This window comes from Gymnoscopelus braueri (genome assembly GCF_963280865.1).
Source record: "Gymnoscopelus braueri genome assembly, chromosome: 20".
Lineage (NCBI taxonomy): Eukaryota > Metazoa > Chordata > Actinopteri > Myctophiformes > Myctophidae > Gymnoscopelus > Gymnoscopelus braueri.
The window spans coordinates 18,697,183-18,720,930 of record NC_137622.1 but is presented as its reverse complement, the minus strand read 5'-3'; the positions used below and the strand labels follow the sequence as shown (position 1 = coordinate 18,720,930).

Here is a 23,748-nt window from a genome sequence, read left to right as displayed (position 1 = left end):
CCAAAACCATCTGGGCACTAGGGACATGTGGGCACCTGGACGAGTGGGCAGTGAGGGGTGGAGATAACTGGGCACCTGGAGTGGAGATAACTGGGCACCTAGACGAGTGGGCACCTGGAGAGGCCATCTGGGCACTAAGGACATGTGGCCACCTGAATTAGGATTCGTGTTTAACTTTACATAGCATGCTGCTTTGCGTCTTTGGTAAGTGTGAGTGTCAGTGATATTTAACCCACTGTTCTTTAAACCCCCAAACACAACACAACAACGAGGTCAAAAGTACAATATAAGAGTGTATTTGCCAAAATAGAAGTACTGTAACTGTTGACAAATAGAACAAATTGAGAAAATGGTAAAATACCAAAAATAATTAAGGATATAAAAAAATGGTCAAATGATCAATGTTAGGACAGAGAAAACATAGCTATGATATAAAATTATGAAAAATATAGTAGCCTACTGTTAAAAAATTTAACAGTACACAATAAAATGATAGAAAAAAATAAAGATATATAGTAGCCTACTTAAAAAAATAGATACAAATGAGTAGCCTACTATAAAAAACAAATAGAGGGAAAAAAACAAAAACAAGACAATGACATTTACATGTCATTTACAGGGTGGCAACCAATATAAAGCAAATGAGTGCATCTGTGTGTGTGTGTGTGTGTGTGTGTGTGTGTGTGTGTGTGTGTGTGTGTGTGTGCCAACAGGAAACAGAAATTAGATGTACAACTAATGACAAGTAAAATTTGACATCGCTGTGCTCTGCCGTGTCTCTCTCTCCCGCGGCCGCGGGCGCCGGTAAGTGAAATCTGACACCGCTGTGCTGTGCTGTGTGTCCAGATCCCATAGTCTGGTGAGCCCTGGTGAGGAAAAAGTGTCGAGAAGTGTCAATAAGTGGCGACTATGTATGTACAGGTCTGTTTGTGTTTTGTAAAAGAAATTGCTGAACTGAATGCTAGGATAGAGAAAACATAGCTAAACAGTACACAATAAAATGATAGAACCTCAGTGCTATTTGGCAAATAAACTCTTATATTGTACTTGTGACCTCGTTGTTGTGTTGTGTTTGGGGGTTTAAAGAACAGCGGGTTAAATGTCACTTATCAACAACAAAGCAGCATGCTATGTAAAGTTAAAAAACACTTATGGACACGAATCCTAATTCAGGTTCCCACTCATCGGGTGCCTAGTTATCTCTAGCCTCGGAAACCCAGGCTTTTTTTTTTGTTACGAAGTTATCTCCAACCTATAAGTGCCCACTCGTCCAGGTGTCCACACGTCCCTAGTCCCCACTCGTCCTAGTGCCCAGTTATCCCAGTGCCTCTCTCTCCAGGTGTCCACTCGTCCAGGTGCCCAGTTATCTCCACCCCTAAGTGCCCACATGTCCCTAGTGCCAAGATGGTTTTGGTGCCCAGTTGTCCTGGTGGCCACTCGTAAAACAGCACCCAACCTCGATTCAGGAATTTCAGGCCTGTTTAATGCACAACGAGTGTAGTTAACAATCAAAGCAGTTTAGCAGTCTACTCTACTATAAAATTACAGTAGTAGACAAACATTGCAACGTCTGTCATCATCAGAGGGCGTGCGCTTATTTTTAACTCTATGGGCGTGCGTCATGGCCGTCAACGTCCAATGAAAACCATTACGCTGTATTCGTAGGCAAATGTAAAGTGTTACGTAAATATACACCTCGCGTCACCAGGCTTTCCAGTAGCCGTGGAAAGCCTGGTTTCGATTTACTGCTCAGTGCTCAGATCCGGTGTAAAGCCCGCCTACCGTATCCGGTAATGTTGTAAGCACATACACACTGTTTCCGTATCCGCTCAAGACCGGATCTTCAGACTTTAAAGCGTAACGTTAAATGGCTTCAAGTTCAAGACATGCAAGGACAGACATTCAAGGAAGGCAACGACACAGAAGCCTGAACTAGCACCACATGCGCAATACAAAACAATGGTCAAACCACTCGAATCTGCGCATGCTCTTACCGCTATGTTGCTCCTTGCTCCTGCGGCTTCTCCTTCCTCCTCCTAGCTGACAAGCCTTAAAGAATACGCAACAGTACCACATTGCCATGTCGGCTTATTATAAGCGACTTAGGGCTTCTTTTTCTGTAAAGTTGCTTGTACTGTAAAGTTGGTTAGTTGCGTTTTTTTGGGCTTGTTTCCTAATGTTGTTTAAACCAGTGTTTCTCAAACATTTTCATATACCAGGGACCCCCATACAATCCACATTCTAAAATGTCTTCAAGATTTTCAAGAAAACAGCAGATCTACAAGCTCACAACGCGTCGCGGTGCGACGAGTTGTGAGCTTGTAGATCGGCTATTTTCAAATAGCCGCTGCATATTAGGTCATGTGGTTGCTTGTTTCTCTCGCAAAACCTGGCAACACTGAACAGTACGCACTTTACGTAGTTGGAGATACAAGAAGGCAGCGATCGAGAGAGGATAGCGTTAGCAGCGCTGCACGGTCGATCGCCCGTGTCAGCAAAACGTCTCCGATTACAGACCATCAACGATATTCACATCGATCCTAACATCTGTTCAACTGTTCAATGCGTCGATGAACATCATTCCAGCTGGTATGTGTACGGTTGTAATCTGTCCCGTTACCTGGCGGTAACGACCGTGTAAACAGTGAAAATCGGGCCTTTTCGCCTTTGCAACCAACCCCCCTCCGTTATGGCTGGGGGCCATTGTTTTTTTCTTTTTTTTCCTTCTTCATTTATGAATTAAAACGAATATAATACACGTTAACAGTGTTAATGCTTTTAGTTACTGTTGATGAATGCATGGATACGCGTTCGTTGGTTTGTTGTGCATGCAGTTTGTTGGTGTACAGAAACGCTTAGCATGCATAGCCTAGCCTCAGGGAGAAAACCCTACTTGATGGTGGCAGAGTTGCCAGAGGTTGCGAGAAGAACAAGCAACCAGGTCTAGGAAAACGAGCCCAAAATTAGCTATAGGCCACACTTAAAACCTATATCATGCATTGGCTATTTGGAAATAGCCGATCTAGAAGCTCACAACGCTGTAGATATGCTATTTTCAAGAACTCATGAAATTATTTGAGAACCACTGGTTTAAATAATAATTAAAAGAATTGGAAGCAAGCCTAAATAAACAACTACACTTTAGAAACAAGTTATAAAAACGCAACCCGCAACTAACTATTTACAAGGTACTTCACTAAACAAGCCCAAAGTTGCTTATAATAAGTGGACATGGCAACACTGGAGAAACCCCTACTTTATGGTGGGTCTGGTTGGCTGACATGATAAACGCTATGACAGGTGTCCGTACATTGTTATGATATTGGTGTGTTAATACAGGTGTTAATACGTTATTAATCATGCAACATTTGTGTCTTATTTGTATACAGGAAGAAGGCAGTTATAGCGCGCTGGTCCACAGTGGCAAAGACCTACCCTCCTACTGCATGGGTAGAATTCTTATCTACTAGCCATGCAGCCCGCCGGTTATCAAAGGACGATGGAATTGAATCGACAGCATGATCTGTTAAACACATCACAAGTGATGTATTGCGAGAAATGTGGATATGTTTCTACAGACCCTGCGGTATTCAATGCGCACATGTTGGAACATTTGGCAACGAAATATTACTGCTTTTACTGCAATCATGTGTCTTACAGCAAGGCAGAGTTGCATGTACACCTGGAACAACATACCACAAAGTATCCATACACATGTATGCACTGTGGTCAGGGCTATATGACGAAGGACCTCCTTGACTATCACATTCAGTGTTTACATGTGAATCCCCCCAGCAAGGGGCTCAATAAACCTGAGGTGATAAAAAACCCTCATGCCCCCGTCCCCAGTGCCTTGCCAAGAGTGACCAGAAATGACACTCCATCAATGAGGCCACTTGTTCGTGTTAGAGCACCACTCATTCCACCTCCAGCCAGAATGGAAAAGGGCAGGCAGGGAAGTAAAGTAGTGGACACACATTTGCCCAGTGGTCCCAAAGTAGGTGAAAACCTGCTGTCCCGTACAGGTGAACAAATTCAACACCACAGAGCTCTGACTGTCTCACTTCCAGATGAAGTGTCAATCCCTGCAGGCTGCTTGGTTGAGCTTATCGAGATGAAAACCGTCAATGGGACAAAAGAATTAAAGCTGAGAATTGTTTCACAACAAGGAGATGAATCTACGATAAAAGACACTAGGAGCATAAGCTCACAAAATACCACATTTGGGAAACCATTATCTTCCACATCCAAGAACCCAAACACACAACCAGGGAGTGCAGTAATGTGCATGGTTAATAGAAAGCTCTCTGAAACAAAGACTCTGAATGCAGAGCATCCTGGAGTTTTCCCATCAAAGGGAGCCACAAGCATTCCAAATTCAACTAGTAGAGGAGCATGTGGAACCAAGAGAACATTAAAAGAAATGCTGGACTCCGCACGATGTCTTACAGTTCATCCAACCAAGGTTGCCAAGTGCACACCAAATACAGTGACTGAAGGAACACGAGGAATCAAAATAACACCGCAAGAAACTTTGAAAGCAAATGGAGCATATCCCACTATTTCTTTAGTGAAGCCTTGTAATCTGTCACTAAGCAGTGGGAGGAGCCTGGCCAGCAAAATGCCATATAGGACAAACGGTTTGATTTCAGAGCATCCCACAATTGTCTCAAGTAGGAATGCCAGTCAACCAAAAATCCATCTTCAGGATGTGCAGATGGCTGTGAAAGATGAACCAGTGGAGGTCAGCGATAAGGACAGCACTACTCCAGAGATGAGGTTTAAACATGATTATGGACTTTTTCTCCAAAAGCAACAGTGTCTGAGTGTTCTCAGAGCAACAAATGGACAAGAAACTCTTTCAGTATGTAAGGATAAAGTAAGTGTAGAGCTGTCCTTGCCGAATCCAAATGGACACAAGACATCAATCAGTCCTTTACAAATAAGGCTACCTAAAATGGGAGAAGATTCTACTCTTAAAAGCCAAAAGCACTCCGCTTGGACACAGTCAAGGAGATGCAATGGAGCAAGGCCCATTGTAGGAGATACACCAGAACCTATGGGTTTCCCAGTGATCTCGCATGTTTTTTCTTTGTGTCAACAACCAGGGGATGTCCAAGGTGCCATGCAACCATTAGTAAAGGCTTTACAGGGTATAGTGATGAGCAAAAGCAACTTCCCTGTGATAATACCTTCAGTTTCTGCCAAGACAAGTAACATGGTCACAGGGCAAAAGGACGTGACTATTGTGTCGGCAAGCTGTGCCCAGGTGGGCAAGGAGGTTGTGTCCCCTCATAAGACATCAGTGACCCAAGAAACCAGCAATGCTGTAAAGTTGGAAAATTATACATGCTCTCAGCTGACATCACCTCGGAATCTTTCTAAACTGAAGAAAGTAGGAAAAGCTGACATTATAAAGGACACAAAAAAGTCTGATCCAACATCAGCTGGGAACGCTTCTAATGTCAAGGGAGGAGGAAAAGGTCAGCCCATAAAGGCTCAAGATGAAGCATTGTCCAACACTGCGTTTAACATGGATGCACCTACCACCCACAGCATTCCAGGGCAACCCCCACACTTGTCAGAAAACACGGAAGATGCTTCCTCAAAATTCCTCACAGTGTCTTTAAGAAGGACACGAGTAGGCTGGTGGAAACCTCAAAAGAAAAGGCTGAGGCCAAGAGAGGTGCTCCAATTTAAGGCTCAACCTCACATAGACACTTCAAATGAAAATGCCATCCTTTGCCCAGCACCACTGAAAGTAGACCAGCTGGTGAAACGTCCGGGTCCAAACCAGCCAGTGGTGGTGCTTAATCATCCCAAACCCCAGGTCCCTAAAGGGGGAGTGAGATCACTATCTATTACTGATACAGGAACTTCTGATGTAGTTCCAGAGTGCCAAATCCTGAAGATGAGGTTGGGTAAAGTCATGGGACATAAATATGAGGTGATAGGCTGCACTGTAAGGGTCTTTTCCTGACTTTGTCTGGCTTTGACAAACGGCAGAAAGATATGGTCAAACACAAGTTCAATATTTCCCTGTGTAAGAATATAATGGGAAGATGTTGACATTTGCAAGAAATTGAATATTAAGTTCCATATTTTTTGTACAGACAATGGAACACATTTTAAGTGCAATGCCGTTTGATTGCTTTGAGCTACAAACATTTCCCCACTGTAGTAGCTAGCAGTCACAGGGGGGTACCTATCCTAAGTACTGTCAGAAATAAGTGTTAAGACTTGAAAGTCATCTTGATCATTATTAATGCATGTGCAGTGTATACTGTATACCCCCTTTCAAAGGATTACATTTTTTTTTTAATCATTTAAAGTCATCAGTCCCATCTCAGGCTAGTTTGTTCATATTAATTGTGAAAGCAAAATTACATTGAGTGAAAGCAAGCACATAACGTATCACGGCTGTCATGGACCATACAACTTACCATGTTTGTGTTCCAAAAGTTAACATGCTTTCTGTACATGCTTGAGTTTCCAGATATTTTGGATAAAAAAATAATAACTACAGTATTACTGTATTCAGAACCATGTTATGCAAAAATACGTTTTTGCATAGCAGTAGTGTCCGACCAAATCGTAATGTTGACCTATGTATTCTCGTTTTTAAATATGACCATAATGTATGAAAATGCCAGGCCTATAACTGAGTTGATGGAGTTTAGTTGCCAACTGTTTTATCCCTGAATTACTGTGTGTGTATATATACACTACTCTGACTTAAATATGCCTAGTGTTCCTATTTTGTCTTATTACTAAAGCTAAAATGTTCACGGTGAATCCTGCCACATATGTTGTACAGTATATAATCATTTTTTTCCCGGTGTGTTAAGCACACACTGCCTCTTGTCTGAGGCTGCCTTGCAGCCATCAGTATTACATTCTAGAAATCTGTACTCTGTACATAGTTGTATTATTGCCTCTGAAACCTTTTCTTTGCCTTCCTGTCTTGGTTTTGTGTGGGAAATTATCATATTCTTTGAAAAAGACATTGTTCAAATTTCAACTACAATTTTTGTCATTGTGTTCATTCATAATTTTTGTATTAACAGCTGTGTAATTTTTCATAAAGATTTTTATTGAATGACACTTATCATCACAGTGTATATATTAGTTTTTACACCAAGAACTTGGATCAATTGACATACTATTAATGAATAATACTATGGGGATGTTGTTGGGTAATACTGTAAGATAGATAGATACACCTTTATTGAACCTGGAGGGACATTTAGGTGTCACCGCAATGAGAACGAAACATATTTGAGATATACTAGGCAAGAGTCAACCAAGATGAATGAGAAAATATAAAATAAAATACAGAACTGCAGGCCCTAGAGATGTACTAGGCTGCGGCAAGAGTCATAAACCAAACCAAGATAAATATAATATACCGGTATACAAAATAAGTACAGAACTGCAGGCCCTAGATATCTGCACTGGATCTTTGAAAGAGTGAACATGTCTACATTGAAAATATATGAATGCAAACAGTATATGGGTGGATAAATGTGCAGTCTATTAACAGTGAGTTTATGAATGAATATATGTATTTACTATCAATATAAGAATGTGTACAGTATCAAAGAAGGTCATGAGTCGCACAAAACCTTTTGAAGTTGGGTGTTGGATTCAAAAGGAATAAAGATCAAAGGCTGTGTCTGACTAACTCCCTTAAAAGGGAAATACAGTGTGCGGACCTCCTTTGTGCCGTTGCTGTATACAGCATCAGCAATGACTGAGAATATACATTATATGATATGTCAATTGACCAACAGTGAGTATTTGGGTGAAGATATATACAATCTATCAACAGCCTATGAATTAATATAGTCTCCAACAGTTATCCTTAACAGGCATCAGTTATTATTAGTAAAGATTTCTCCCTGACAAATCAAGTCCACTACTACTCTTTAACTGTAGCCTATTAGTTCAATGTGGTTTAAAAATATGCTGAGAGAGTGAAGAGGGGGAAGCAATCATTTCACAATCTTCCCCAGCCATGTTGTAACTCTTTCAACATGGTGGGATGCACTCAAAAAACATGGTGTGATGGGACTTTTGTTCATTTGTTTATCACAAACTATAGTGTGAACTAATAAAAATAAGACCAGACATGCAGTTATAGGGCAATCCCACAAAACATAACATTGTTTATCGCTCATATTTCACATGAGTCATATGAATGAATATACAACAATGAGTATTCGGGTGGATAAATGCAGTCTAATAACAGCCTGTCAACACTGAGTGTGTGAATGAATATATGTAGGCCTACAGTCTATCAAGAATGAATATGAGAATGAATATGTGTATAGTTTATCAATAGTGAATATGAGAATGAATATGCAGTGTATGGTCTTTGATTGATTGAATACTTTATTAACAGTACAAGTATACAGTCAAAGGTTATGCTAAAAGTATAACACAAAAAGCCCCAGGGGCTTGTTTCCATTGTCAACACACCAACAGTGAGTATCTGTATGAATAACAGTCTGATAATTCATATAATCTGTTAGTTTCTCAACAGCTGTCCTTACTCCTTAGGCATCAGTCAAAGTTAATCAATGTACAGTAGAGTAGTCCATGTACAACTGCACCAGAGTCTGTGCAGGAGACAGTAGTCAAAGAAGGTGAACATGAAAGATGTTTTAAAAGTATTTTTACTATTTTTTACATTTTACTAGTCTTATGTGTACAGTATACAGTTCTTTGTAAAGTCGATTTATAGAAAAGTGCTGTATAGATGTATTATTATCGTTGTCATCATCATTCAAAGAAAAGATTTCTCCCAGACAAATCAAAACCACCTTTCCTGTATAGGCAGGGAAGAGGAAGAAGCAATCATTTCACAATCGTCCCTCACTATGTTGTCACTCTTTCAACATGGTGGCATGCACTCAAAAACATTGTGTGATTGGAGGGACCGTTTTGTTAATTCACTGATATCATCACAAACAAACTATAGTGCGAACCAATACAGGTAGACCAGACACATAGCCTACTGTAGTTATAGGGCAATCCCACGAAACATGACATTGGTCAGCATGTAATATTTCACATGGGCCAAAGATATGAATGAATGAATGATTTCGGTCCTTTTAACAGTACATGGATAGATACTACAGTTTACAAGTACAAAATGGCAGGCACCGAAAAGGTGTCGGCCTGAAGCCGAGGCTTATTATGCCTACCCTATTTGAAGAGTAACTTTGTATCAAAACAAAATTTAAAAAGCACAGTTTCCGAACTTAGTTCAACGAAACTGAAAACAATAAAACAAATCAAATCAAAGTACGAAACAACCCAAGAAATACAAAATCATACATAATGCAATCTATAGTACACACACACACACATATCAAATATAATACTGTATAGCTCGCTCGCTCTCTCTCTCTCTCTCTCTCTCTCTCTCTCTCTCTCTCTCTCTCTCTCTCTCTCTCTCTCTCTCTCTCTTATATATATATTATATATGTATAAGATTATTATTTCACAATTATTTACATGGCATTTAATTTATTTTTGTTCATGATAGAGAAAATAACATTTGCATTTAGGCCTTTCACTTATGCTCTTGATTTTAAAAGTTCAACCTCAAAACAGGCTTCTTATTGGATCAGTTAAGTTGGAAGTGAGTATACAGTAGGTATAGGTACAGATACAGTATAATTATAGGTACAAATTCATTGCATTTTCCAAAGTATATTTGAAAAAAGACAAATCAGTAAAAGAAAGTGGGTAGGTTCTCGCTCAGAGTGTCAAACATTTATCCTATCAGCCGGTCAACATCATGTCTTGTGATCGGGTATGTCAGCACACAGTTTTCTGGATAAGATTTTGTCGCTGATGCATTTCTCCCATCAACAAGTATTATAGGAAATATGGAGTGGAATTTGATGATCTCTGCCACAGATTCAAACATCTGAGGAAAAATAACTGGTGAATATAATGTCTTAAGCCTGACATGTACAAAGTCGTACGACAGTGTCCAGCACCAAAAATAGCAGTTCTACAAGATCTCAACGTGTATACATGAGGTATTACAGAGTGCTTGTTGAATAGGTTTTGAAAATGTGCCTATACTCACATCATTTGCCCGTTGACCTGTTCCTAAGGCGTATTTGCTGGTCTTTCCGATGAACCGAATTTTTACATTGTAAACTTTCTTCTCATGATACACTGCCAAGACGAAGGGTTCACCGGCAACTGACCTTGAGCATTCCCGCACCAAAAATGCACCATCCTACCAAGATTGAGGCCAATTATAACACGATAACTTGGGTTTAGGGGGCGGGGGGTGCAAGCTATTAAATCAAATATTATTTTATGATCAATACCTTGTTCACCAGGTGTAAGGCATGCTCTGCTTCTATGCGATTACAAGCCCCAACATACCAGTCCTCCTCACGATAGGTCTGTCAAGAGGTAAGTTACAAATCATTGAATAGTGACTTTATCTAAACAATGGCAAATTGACAATATGTTTAATATGCTATGTACTATATAAACTGTTTTTGTTTTTATCAAAAAGTGTTGCATGTACATAATAGTGCTATAACATAGGCCTACTGTTCTTACAATAGCTATAACAATACAATCACTTGGAAATACACGTATTAGGCAAATTTACAAGAAGAACTAACATGGCATTTCATTTGGATACCCAAGAATAAAGCCAAATTTACCTGACGGGGTTTCTCCTTTGAAACAAAATCATGGTGATCAAAATCTTCTTTTGTTTGGGGCCATTCGTGGTTTTGGCGCCTTGATGGCATTTTTTCTGATTTCAGGCAAACTAAAAAAGTTATTGGTTTATTTTCATATTCATCAATACTTCTAATATAACATTGAAGTTCTCTTGCATCACTTACCTTGGCTTTTAGATTTTAGATGTGAGCTGAATAAAAATAAATAGTGCATATTTAGTAGGATAAACAGTGCATAAAAATGAGTGAACATTAGTAGTATTGTATTGAAGTCCGAAGTTTTGCATGTGACTGACTGTACCTGTTGTCTGTATGAAATTTTGCATCTAAATCCAAAGAATGTCGTATATTGGTATGGTTGGCTGATTCATTGTCAGAGCCCCATAAATCTGAAATACATTAGATTTGGTTACTGCAGCATTTCAAAAATCTCAAATGTTGAATTAAGAATTAAATCACTGACCTTCAGGGTGTGCACTGAGTTCCACCTGTTGAGTGTGAAATACAAGAGAGATTAAAACACTATTGTCCACAATGAAGAAGTCCTCTCTAGCAAGGACAACATAGTTTATTCAATAATAATAATAATAATAATAATAATAATACTATGGTGACAAAAGTTGATGCATGATTCACTGCTTACATGTTTTGTTGCTTGCCGTTTGCTGAAACAGAAAAGACAGCATCATTTGTACATAATCTTTAGTTTTAGCAAATAATGTGTTGTGCACTATTTCTGCAGCTGCCATTTCTTACCAATAAGTGGCACTATTGCTACACTTTGCAAAGTAACTGTGCGTGTGAGCAAGAGAGAGAGGATATTATTATATTAACAAGTAACAATTTTCATCACCTTCCTCTCCAAAATCCTGCCTTTTATTATAATGTTTTAATTGGTAAAAAATATAATTTGAACACCCTACTACTGGACATAAAATAAGCATTGTCTGTATTTGGCCAGTGAGGATAAGAATAACTTTTCCTTCCCTCTTCCCACCATTATTTCTCTACCAACGTGGTGATATAATGATCCTCTCTCTGAATATTCCATAATTGGTCTCCATAAAAGCAGCTCTCACTCTCTTCTGCTGACTTCCTGTAGATGCACTCCAGATCCCTGCTCTTTGCCGGATGATGCTGGCAAAGATCTAGAACAATATAGACATAGGTACATCTGAGAACAGTGCTATTATAGTCTACCTGTGTGCTCTTGTTTTAGGTATTAATATTAAATTATGAATATGGAGTACAGTTTCCCAAAAGAAAGTGTTTTCAAAAAGTGCATTGATATTATATTGTTACCTGCATAAGATTGCTGTTTGCTGTGAAAGACATGACAGTGATCACTTGCCTTGAGTTACACATGAGTTACAAGAAACACTGCAGCGCACGCACGCACGCACGCACGCACACACACACACACACACAGGCACTTGTACACACACACACACACACACACACACACACACACACACACACACACACACACACACACACACACACACACACACACACACACACACACACACACACACACACACACACACACACACACACACACAAGGCACTTGTACACTTTAAAGATGTGCTGAATTTTTACCTGTTCTCTTGGCTCCACTGGGGGAGTCCTCTCATCTGTAAAATCAAAGACTGATCATTGCTACAGCTACTTTTGATGTTATATAAATTTGAATTATCATTATTATTATTATAACTGCTACTACTACAATAATGACAACATACTGTAAATAGCCTACTAACAATACCAATGACACCACCACGAATAATCATAATGATAATAATAATAATAATAACACCGATACATACATTTGCCATCATGGTCTAAAACATGGGTGTCAAACTACCGGGATGATTTGGGAGGAAAAAGTGGGGGAAATGTGTGTGTGAAAATGAAAAGAAAAATGTAATAATAACACAGTATACATAGTTTGCTTCATGTAGTTACCTAATGGGCATCTCCTTCTGCCTGGCTTCAGGTCTCTGTTTACAGCAGGTCCTGCAGGTTCTGCTTCACAGATGAACAAAACATTTCAGAAATGTTACAGTCCTCTTGTTACCATGAATATATATATAGTTTTAATTCAAGTCCAATCACCATGTCCACCATTGCTGCAGAGTGCATGTGTATATGTGTGTATGCAATGCAACACATTTGCAAACGTACTTAGGGTAACGGGAATCGGTCTGGGTGGACACGGAGGGGGAATGTCGAAGTTTCCCTACAAAAGTGTTTTTGGAAGGAGGAGGATCATACAGGCCATGCAATATGCATTAATATATATAATAGAATACAAAAAAAGAGAATTATCTATCTATCTATCACTGTATATAACATATAATAATAATAATAATAATGATAATAATTAACAACGATAATAACAATAACAACAATAATAATGATAATAATAATAACAACTTACACTAGTGTTTGAGTTCAGGCTCTGGGTAGATGATGACCGTGGGAGGTCCCTGTCTAGAAAACAAAAGAATATGATCACACAGTGGTTACCATTGGTTATTACTTTAAAAAAAAGGCCTAATTGTTGTTTTGCACATAGCAACCGTTGTTTCTTCCACCATGGAGGATAAATGGACATTCTAAGCATCCACTGAAAGACCTGGTAATGGTAATCGCACAGTGAGTCTTTGTGTTATCCTTTTAGCATCATTGTATAATTATACCACTGTACTATTTTGCAAACTGTTAATAAAGTATTCAATCAAAAATGTCTCATTAGAAGTTTGCGGCATTTGTGACATTTGGGGGTGATTCACCTGGTAAGAACCAATACCATAACAAGGCTAGATGGCCCGGGTTTGAATCCGACCCGAGACTCTTTACTGCATGTCATCCCCCTCTCTCTCCTGCCTTTCCTGTCTCTCTGCTCACTATCACAAATAAAGCAGAAAGGCTGAAAGAAAATATTGGGAGAAGCAAGCAGTAAAGCCTATGAGCGGAAAACCTTTTTTTTTTTAACTTGAAAAGCAGTTATTTTTGCTGAGTGATGTGATCATACGATAAGTTAGGCACAAGCAAAACGTGCTAGCTGTGCTCAAACTTGAACTGACTGATGTGAGCCTCCAGGCTTGGTTGAGTCCTGGTCAGAGACACAAAACAAGATACACCTTCAATTTATTCTGTTTGTGTTCTGTCATTAGATAGGAAGAGATCCGACAAAGCCCAGAGACTTGCAGAGAGTGAATGTGTGAGATTCTCATCTTCAGTTTTATTCGAGCTCCCCAAGGTAGAAATAAAGACTTCATGATGTGTATCCCTGTTTCCGAGACAGCTGTAGAGAAATATTCAGTCACAGTGTGGAAAAAAAGGAAGTCTATTATCCTACTGCTCTCATTCTCTCCCCTTTCTAGATATATCCCACAGAGCAGCCAACAGATGGCCCTGGAGACCCACTCTCTCTGTTAAATTCATGCTGCTTTTATTGTCTCCGCCAGGCCGAAAGCGTGGCCGAGACTATGTTTTCGCCCCCTTCAGTCTGTGCGTCCGTGTGTGTGTGTGTTCGTCCACCCGTCTGTGAAATCTCCGGCAGACTGGCACTGTTGGACCGATCGGCATGAAACTGTGCACACTCCATGGAGGCCGGAGCAGAACCAGTTGCCCAAATTCTTCACATCGGCCTGTTATAGCGCCACCAGGTGGCCGATTTTTGCAAAACAAAGTTTTTGCTATTACTCCTACAGATTTTGTCCAAACATCATGCAAATCGGTACACATTATCTCTATAGTCATGTCATCAACACCGACCTGTCCGATTCCTCATATTTCATCCTGATTGGCTAAGATTGACTTCTACTACAGCACCTGGCCTGGCGGAGACCTGTGCTCCGAGGAGCACATTTCTCTTGTTCTCTCTGGTTTCCAGTAGAAATGTTACTCTCAGCTCCATTATAATTATGTTCACTGGAGCTTTGCTGTGCAGACAAATAAAGAAAACGCACCTTCATAAATGGAGTGTATAGGCTACACAATCATTTTAGACTGACCTTCTGGCAAATAACTTTTTGATTATGGCTTTGTGTTGTTTTTGTTTTTTGGAAGCTCACAGAAAAATCCTCAGTGTACATTTTACAGGTTGATTTGATTACATCTGTAGGTTACACGCTCACAGTTACAAATGGATAAATTAAAACGGAGGATTTTACTGTGCAGTGATTTGGTCTACTTACAATCCATTTGCTTTCTTTATGTTTTTTTTGTTGAATGCAAGACGCGCTGTCAGATATGTTGGCCTACCTGCGTAGTCTCTGTCAGCCTGTGGAGGCCTCGCTGGCTGGATGTGCACATTCAGCGTTTCCTCTGGATCGTCCACCACATCATATTCTGAGTCGTTGACATTATTATTGCGACTGCATCTCTGTTTCCTCGTCTTGCTTTTCTTTAACTGTGCCTGTGGCGAGCAAGGGGGAGATAGTTGTACAGTAAACAGCTGACATTTTGGCATGTCAATATACAAAAATAAGAAAAAAGAAAAAAGAAAAACGTTGATGGTTAAAAATCTGTGGTTAACTACCAGCTGCCATTCTTCTCTCCCATTTTCTGTGAGTTATCAAAAGCTATTTCTTTCCTTTTGATGTCATTTGTCTAGCATGCAACGGCTGATCACTACTCTCTAAATATTCAGACCTCGATCCAGACCTCGATCCATGCATTCAGGTGGTAACATATACTGTATCAACACAGTGGAATATCAGCTGTATACTGATGGCTTAGTACAATGGAGAATAATCAAACTTTAATTTCCTATTGTGTGCGTGCGCGCACATTTGTTTTATATCATGTCATGTGTAGCCTATTGGCAAGCACTTTCCTAGACCAATCTTAAAGTACAATATACACAGATATGGCATGTTTAGCCCATTGACTCATACTAGACATTACTGCTGACGATTTTCCAAAGCATGCTGTGGTTTGTTTGATTTCCGAGGAAGGCATTTCAGTATACAAAGAAAATCAACTTGCATAGACTTGAAACTTGTTTGTCATCCAACACACTAAATATCAATCATTGCATAGTTTTGTTTTCAAAGTTATGTTATCGTTGCTTTTAGTACATTTTAAAGGAGCGGATTAATTTGTAAAGTATTCCCAGGAGTCCCTGGAAAATAGTACCTGGAGAAAAGATTGATTTATAAACTAAATTCAAACATTCAATTATTCGAGAGTTTGGTAACGTATTAATGACTATGGAGAAAATGTGAGCAAGTGCAAAAGAGCATGGCTTCCATGCGGATTTCAGACTTCATTTGACCAGGCTATGACGTCAGTCATCTATGACATCAGTCATCTCATTTATTATTAAATAAATAAAATAAATAAATAACATTCGGGGAGTAAGTTATTTGGCCTGGCCTACTGGCAGTGTGCACAACACATTTGGCACTGGTTGGTCCAGCGGTTCACAAGATTAGCCCCGGACAGCCAGACTCACATTACTAGACGGCTCACCTCCTTTAGACCCATGTTGTAAAAATAAAAATAAAGCCATTAAGGGGAAATTGTCTATGTTTATGCAAGATTTATGCAATACGTTGTGAATAGACATACCGGAATGTATTGATTCCGGTATGGTTCTTTAACACCAACTTTGTCTTTATTTATTATTTGGACTTTAACTAAAAACTGCGTTGCTGAGTCTCACCTGCAGCCTATTAGATGGATATCCAAGTTATGGGGCACAACTATTGACTATGGATGCAATGACTAAGCATTGGTGAATTTTAGGACACGTTCCACCTGTTATTTCAACCATGAATTTTTAACCCATTGAGACCTGAGGCCGATTCTACAAATGCCTTCTAAACCAATAGTTATTTCAAGATTTTTTAAAAATGTTAAACAATTGCAGATGTAGCCTACAAGCTCGCAGCGCGGCACCAAGTGACGCGCTGTGAGCTTGTATATCTGCTATTTTTGAATAGCCAACGCTAAAATGTAAAATGACACAGATGCTTTCCCGGTTTTAATGGGTTGAACCGTTATGTGCTTTTACTTCTACAAATTGTGTGCGTTTTAAAACTTGTAACACTTATGCTGATCTGTGGATATTATCTTGGGCAAAACATGTGAATACCATAAGCATCTGTTTGCTACAGAGCATATTATTTTAATTTATACAAAATCCAATGCAAAAATTCCATTGGATATAGTTGATGGGAACCCATAGTAGAGGTAACCTCTGGGCTATGATTGGACCATTTTTAAATCTGCAGAGCAAAGGATGATATTCCGGCATGTTCTCATCTTTTATGACCTCTTTTCTTTGTTATCTTGCACTGCCACATGCTTTCCCATCCACCCTACAGTATATTATTCACCATAGGTTCAGAGCTGGTGTTACAGTAGATCTCCTTATTATACACATTCTGACACACGGAGGCAAACTAATGTGAGGTGCTGCAGCACTGATTAACTCCATGAGCTTTCCATATTGAAGTGTCACATTTCACACACACACACACACACACACACACACACACACACACACACACACACACACACACACACACACACACACACACACACACACACACACACACACACACACACACACACACACACACACACACACACACACACCAAACTTACATACATTAGTCAAACGAGCCACGGTGTGACAGTCTGAGACCACTCGCTGCAGGTGGTCTGACATGGGCAGCAAATTCATTAGCAAAGGCCTTAGGGAATGAGCTGTGGGGTTTTGAGCAACATACATGCTGTGACATATCTAATAGACCTAATTATGAAAACTCATGCTGTACTTCTGCTGATTCCCTGATTCAGTGGCAATTAAAACAACTTAGCTAATGTTTGAAGGTTCCATATTGTCATTATAACAAGCTTCAATTGGAATACAACAACAAATGACAATCAGTGAACAAAAACAAAGTGTCAAGATAAATTAAATAACTTGAAAACGTAAAAGAAACATCCAAGTAATGTTCAAGTTCATTGTGGTTTAATTTATAAATGATTGATTCCACAAAGTTCACTTGTGGAAGTTAACTGGTTCAATAAGACTTTGCCAGGACACTCTGAAGAGACAGATGGAGTTGGCATACATATATCAAATGGCATATTGAAGTTCTCAGTTGCATATCGTGTCGCGCAGAAACCTTGTATCTCAATATATAGTATTAAAATGTGTGTGTGTGTGTGTGTGTGTGTGTGTGTGTGTGTGTGTGTGTGTGTGTGTGTGTGTGTGTGTGTGAGCCAGACTGTTGGCTCACACAATTTTCAAATGCTTCCGCCATACAATCTGTACCACGGAAGCACTGAAAATGATAAAAGACTAAACCGGATGTCACGCCTCCACCCTACTTCCGATTCAGTCACACGTAAATAAGTGATATACTGTAAATAAAATGTGTCAAAATATATCTGGCTTAATTGCTGCTTAGCAGAAATGGAAATTCTAAAAAATATATTTAAAGATATTTTAAAACATATTTTGAGAATGTAAATGACAAACAGATGACAAGCTTCTGTTCTCTGCGTTCAGTGGGCGTACCTACATACTCTACTGTATGTAGCATTCGAAGATTGTGGAATAGTTGTGTGGCTTGAGAAACAAATACATATTTAACCAACTGCATGCTCAGGCCGCTACGTGGTCTTCACACCCAGATTTTCAGGCTGTGGCCGCAAAGAAGATACAGTTTCAAGTGGTCTCCATAAATGGCATGTTACGTTTGTGATGTACCTGTAATGTGTTTCATCTAATAATATACATTAGATGTTCTGGCCACTATATGCTGCCTTCACATGCAGATTTTCAGGCAGCTTCTCTGGAGTCACAAACATGACTCCAGGGTCACAAATGTGACGTCTGGATTTGGACACAAATGTTGCGTTTGTGACATTTTTGCACCTGTTAGCATTACGTTTGTGATGTCCCACCACCCACCCCAAGCCAAATATAATATAATATAAGTATTAACAAGAGCTTATGACTAAATAATAACTATATTTAATCCTTTGGAACACAGGGCCCTTTTTTTCTGATATTGGTATTGGAGATAAGGTTTCCACCAGACAGTGATGATATACTATGCATAACTATTCTGTTTAAATTTAAAGCTTATAAACTTCAGGTGTCCTTCGGATCTGTTACTGATTATATTTCAGAGCCATTTCTGCTTGTATTGAAAACCTGGTCCCTAAATGAACAAGATATTAGTAACATAACACATATCCGCAACAGTAAGAGTCATATTTGGCGTAAGTTTCCTTATAACAACTGCACACTCCTGAAATACATGGTTCTGAATCTGCCCCTGTCATTCCCTGACAGAGACAAGTAAGCTACAGTCTGACTGCAGGATCTCGCTTTTTCATCATATCCACGTGAAGAGGTAATTACAGAAGGGTGTCGCAAGCTCTATAAACGTTCTCCTGGGAACAGTGATGTAGAACCAACAGGGAAAGGGCATGGATACGAGTCCCATAACTTACCATTATCACAGCAGAGTCATGGCATATTCCGTCTCTTTGTAGCTAACGAGGGGCTGAAACAAAAAAAACAAAAAAACATCATTAGTCTGCCACTGTGCATGAGACCGTGGGATTCCACCATAGCACGTCCTTGAGGTCTGTTCTCTGCTGATGCAAACGCCGGAGTATCAGAGCTTTTTCTCATTAAACAAAGGGTTTTTCTTTTTTTCTTATCTTCACACTGTAACACTCCGCTAACACATTATGATCAGTCAACCATCTAATGAGATCAAACAACATATTTACACATTCAATACACTTTGTATTCAGTACAGAGTGTATTAGAATACGTTTTTTGGGGAAATTATACTGTAAAGATAAATAAAATAAATAAAATGTGTCCATTTCTGTATGTGCCTCAAACATCACTACATCAAATAATTTTGATGAATGGAAAATTGGAGTTTTCCAAATTCATCAAAAAGACATCAACAATTGCTTCCGTTGGCGATGATTATACTGATCATATTCACTGATTTACACCGCAAAAATTACAGATTATTTATTTAGTTTTAAATAGAAATCTGTGACAGGCCTACAGAGGGAGGTAGCAGCACAGGATCATTCTAGAATAGGATGAAATATTGAAGCCATTGTAGAAATCACCCCTTTGAGTATCTATATCCTGCTTTTACTCCTATTTCAATGTAACATAGTATTTATTTATTTGGAATAGAAAATAACCAATTGAAAATTACAGCTGAAAATCTGTTTAGTATAAATTGGGCTTTAGCCTTTATCATCTACATGCATAACTTTGACTTGAGACGTGTTAAGCATTCAACCTTTGTTTTAACAAATGATGTATGTATGTGGGGAATATTTGGAACTTAAAGTCCCGACAGTGAGCATCGGCTTATGAATAGATTTGGAACTGTGGTGTAAAACGTAGGGGACTACTTTGTTAAGCTCCCCGAGCTATGTGAAGATGCATGGATGAGTCCCATGAAAGGGAGAAGATTAGATACAGGGTGCTAGCAGACCAGGCTGAGCAGCAAACTTCTGCCCCATGGAAATTGGGTGAGGGATTTGTGACGACTCTCACTGCCAGACAACTAAGGATTTGTGAGCAGGCTTTGCTACAGGCCTTCCACTAAGTCAGAAGTAGCTAAGGAAGGCAGTCTGTGGCTCAAATGTTGAAATCAGTATCATGAGGCGGCTATGGCAGAAACATGGTATATACTATAGCTTAGGTACTATAGGATTATAGTAGTATCCAAACCTTCTCATACCGTTTTTGTTGTCCACGATGTAGCTAATGGTTAAATCAGATAAAATGGTTCTACCAGATGGAGCCTATGTGCTTTCCAATGTTAAAGGAAGTGCTTCTTCTTAATTTTGCAATTTCTAAAGCGTCAAGCTTTTGTTTGAAGTGCATTTTATTTCCGCTATATCAGATCCCAATGATCTAATGTAACTGTGGTTGACTCAAATTTGAGCCCCAAGAACATACCCAAACTCATCCCAGTTCCTACAATACATATTTGAAAACCAAGAGCACTCGAAGAATTATAGCCAAGGTTTAATGCAAGCAAAAGAGCACAACAGTAGCTAATCTAATTTGGTGTCGAGTTTCAAAACCAGTCTGCTCTTTCAATCTATAACTATTTATTTTTTAACAACCAAACATCAGTTATGTTTTGCTCTGCTGTCACTGCTTTTACACTGTACACGCACTGAGGCAGATAAAGGGATATTAAAATGGTAAAGAAATCAATGTTAACTTACCTCTTTAGATAGCCCACATACTGGAACACGCACAGTCAATGACAGACATTTAGCTTAACCTTGAGCAAGAAACAGTGAGGATTGAGCGTCTCTCTAACTGGGTGAATCAAGCAACCCCCTGCAGAAACACAAGCTCATTTCCTTTGTGGTGACTTCTGGCTGGCCTAAAACTTCTGGTCTGTACTGATCAGATGAGTGGAAATGCACTTTAAGGTATGTATGAAGCATCTTGTGCAGCTGTGGTCTTACAGGTTACCCTTTGAAGTAGGCAGTGAAAACTGTGCACGAGACGTTGTATACTGCATTCTGATGATTATGCTGTTCAAGCGTAACTCAATTTACACCTTAACGAGTGTGAAAATTTTATATCTAACAGAAAACCTCAACCCTACCTCTGTTAATGTGCAAAAAAACTGAGCAAAATGTTTATCTTTATATTTTAGTAATTTAGCCGATGCTTTTATCCAGAGAAACTTATGAGTGCAACATTAGAATAAACTTAAGTATAGTCAATAGTCAACAAATAGTATTAGTATAGTATTAGTTTTACTGTCAGAACTATACCCCACTGACAATATTCTTGTGATCCTTGAAAGATCATTTAAGAAGGAAGGACAAGCTATAAGGGGACATGATTAATCCTAACATCCCTATTTTGGGGTGAACATTTGGGAAAATAGCTGATGTAAAAGCTCATATGTCACAAAGTGGCGTGTTGAAAGCTTGTAGATCGGCTATTTTCGGACTCTGGTATATAGGGTTTAAGTAGTTAACCACTTAAACCCGATATACAAGCTCACAATATGTTGCATCGTGACGTGTTGTGATCTTGTTGATAATTTTGCATTAAAAAAAAATGAAACTGTTGAACTTTTTATAAAATGTAGAAACTATTTTTTTCTTTTTTTTGCCTATAATGTCATGCCCACAATAGGGATGCCAGGTTGAAAGTGGTTAAGGGGACATGGATATTTTAAAATCATTTTAGATTATAAGCTCTTCCGTCTATTTCTCAGATTTTGTCCCACACATATTGTTCAGTATATCAGGTTGATACTAGTTTGCAAACACCACAGTTATTTCTCTTAATTTGAGCCGGAGCGGTGTGACATTTCACCATCTGCTCTCCAAAGTGCAAAGGGGTTCACTCTGACATTTTCTCTTTTCATTAGATTAACTCCCCATGTCGGCACATTTCTATTTTAGCCAGGGGTGGGGGCGAGCCCTATTCCTCTTTACAAATATAACCAAATTCAAGATTAACCTTTCCAAGTGATATTTCACTTTTACGGAACCTTTCCACTTCATAGAATGCACGCCATCAATGTTTACGAACTGACAAACAAGAACTTTGTTCATCACTGGCACATGTAAATGTGCCATTTCTGCAGGGCTTTTAATTTAAAAAACTGAGACTGCAGTAGTTTTTGCAAACTACATCAATGTGGCCAATATTGTTATTTCTTTCTGCTGGAAAAACAATGACAATGCATCATGCATGCTGTACACTTCAGTGATATGCCATTTCACATCCATACAGCTAAACATGCTCACAGCAGTCTTCTGCTGTAGGCTACTGAGCTACAGCAGTCCACTGGTCCAGTGTGAGGCTAAAGTGCTTTGCACAAGGGCACCTTGCTGGTAGTTGCTTAGGGTGGGAAAAGTGCCATTCATACAGTTTCACCATCATGATTTTTCCAATCATTCTAGGGATTTGTTCTAGTAACCATTCGGCTACCCTGATTCTTTAACCTCAACACCCTTGCCACCCACTCCCCAGACAAAGAATGTGCATGACATTGGACAAGGAGACTGATAAAATAGCTTTTCTTAGCTGGCTTGAAGCCCCTTGAGGGAAAACTAAGTTACAGGGCAGCGAGTTCAGGAATTGAGCATTCATTCATTGTTTCAAATAAGACTGGATTGATTGTTGAGTAGACTCTCCAAAAATAAATGAGCTGAATCCGATTTCATTGCTTGCCTTGTTGAAGGGCCTTTCTTAGATGTTGAAGTTTAATTGTTTGCTTCTCTTAATGTTTTTATTCCAGACTTAATTTGGACATTTTGGACAGTTTATATTTTTCTTCAGTTTCATATAAAGCACCTTGTAACTTGTCTTGATAAGTGCTCTATAAACAAGTTTTATTAGTATTAGTAATTAGTAATAGTATTATTGCAACACCCACAGAAAGACATAGGCCAAACCTACTTCAAAAGTGAAACAAATATAGGTCTACTTGACAGTCAAACTCGGTGATGAGCACCAATTTTTAAGTGTTCATGTACCTCTTGAGAGCCCACAAATGTAGCCAAATGGACCTGTTTGGTTACATTTGAATGAATACTCAATATTTTACAGTTTCAACTTAAGAGACTAGTAAGTTTGGATTCATTATGAAAGCAGCCTTATAGGACAGGGTGTCTTCCTGTCTTGCTGTGTTAGCACCCCCCCCCCCCCCCCAAAAAAAAAGAAAAGAAAAAAAGGCTAGGCAGCTGCAGCTCAGGCGCACAAGGTCAGCCTCTCTCCTGTGGTTTCTTCTGCAATGGTATAGTATAGCCTGACTTCCTGTGAAAGATCTGGCCTCTCAGATTCTCTTATCTGCTTATCTCTGAGCCGACGAACAGCAACTCCCCGAACATCTCTACACCTTCACCCATAGCGCCTCATCTGCCTGTCAATCTCATCCTGTGCCCTCACACACCCACGCACGCACGCACGCAGACACACACGCATGCATGCAAGCAGGCACACACTCACACACACCA

The 23,748-nt window shown here is 39.3% G+C and overlaps 2 protein-coding genes across 4 annotated transcripts; one reads left to right on the top strand and one right to left on the bottom strand.

Moving 5' to 3' along the window:
• Window positions 1–2,431: 2,431 nt before the first annotated feature.
• On the top strand, window positions 2,432–7,104 carry znf518b (zinc finger protein 518B). Its single transcript, XM_080415834.1, has 2 exons — window positions 2,432–2,589; window positions 3,390–7,104. The coding sequence occupies exon 2, from the start codon at window positions 3,473–3,475 to the stop codon at window positions 5,978–5,980; it is 2,508 nt and encodes an 835-aa protein (XP_080271960.1). The 5' UTR covers window positions 2,432–2,589; window positions 3,390–3,472; the 3' UTR covers window positions 5,981–7,104.
• A 1,273-nt stretch (window positions 7,105–8,377) lies between these two features.
• clnk (cytokine dependent hematopoietic cell linker) lies at window positions 8,378–21,088 on the bottom strand. 3 transcript variants are annotated; one of them, XM_080416544.1, is made up of 17 exons: window positions 20,983–21,088; window positions 19,216–19,268; window positions 14,998–15,151; window positions 13,166–13,218; window positions 12,910–12,964; window positions 12,691–12,753; window positions 12,325–12,359; window positions 12,027–12,046; window positions 11,804–11,872; window positions 11,368–11,389; window positions 11,188–11,212; window positions 11,026–11,113; window positions 10,890–10,915; window positions 10,704–10,798; window positions 10,356–10,433; window positions 10,106–10,261; window positions 8,378–9,940 (listed from the first exon to the last, which is right to left on the bottom strand). In XM_080416544.1, the coding sequence occupies exons 2-17, from the start codon at window positions 19,216–19,218 to the stop codon at window positions 9,785–9,787; spliced, it is 1,098 nt and encodes a 365-aa protein (XP_080272670.1). In that variant the 5' UTR covers window positions 19,219–19,268; window positions 20,983–21,088; the 3' UTR covers window positions 8,378–9,784. The 3 variants fall into 3 exon arrangements, with proteins under 3 accessions (XP_080272670.1, XP_080272668.1, XP_080272669.1); XM_080416542.1 differs by having other exon boundaries at window positions 10,704–10,813; window positions 20,983–21,087; XM_080416543.1 differs by having other exon boundaries at window positions 10,704–10,813; window positions 12,691–12,750; window positions 20,983–21,087.
• Between the last annotated feature and the right edge of the window lie 2,660 nt (window positions 21,089–23,748).

Coding starts and splice junctions, on each gene's coding strand:
- znf518b (XM_080415834.1), top strand. CDS start 3,473: ATGCAGCCCGCCGGTTATCAAAGGACGATGGAATTGAATCGACAGCAT.
- clnk (XM_080416542.1), bottom strand. Junction 11,873..12,026: donor CAAACAGCAATCTTATGCAG/GTAACAATATAA, acceptor ATATTGTTCTAG/ATCTTTGCCAGCATCATCCG. Junction 11,213..11,367: donor AACGGCAAGCAACAAAACAT/GTAAGCAGTGAA, acceptor CACACTCAACAG/GTGGAACTCAGTGCACACCC.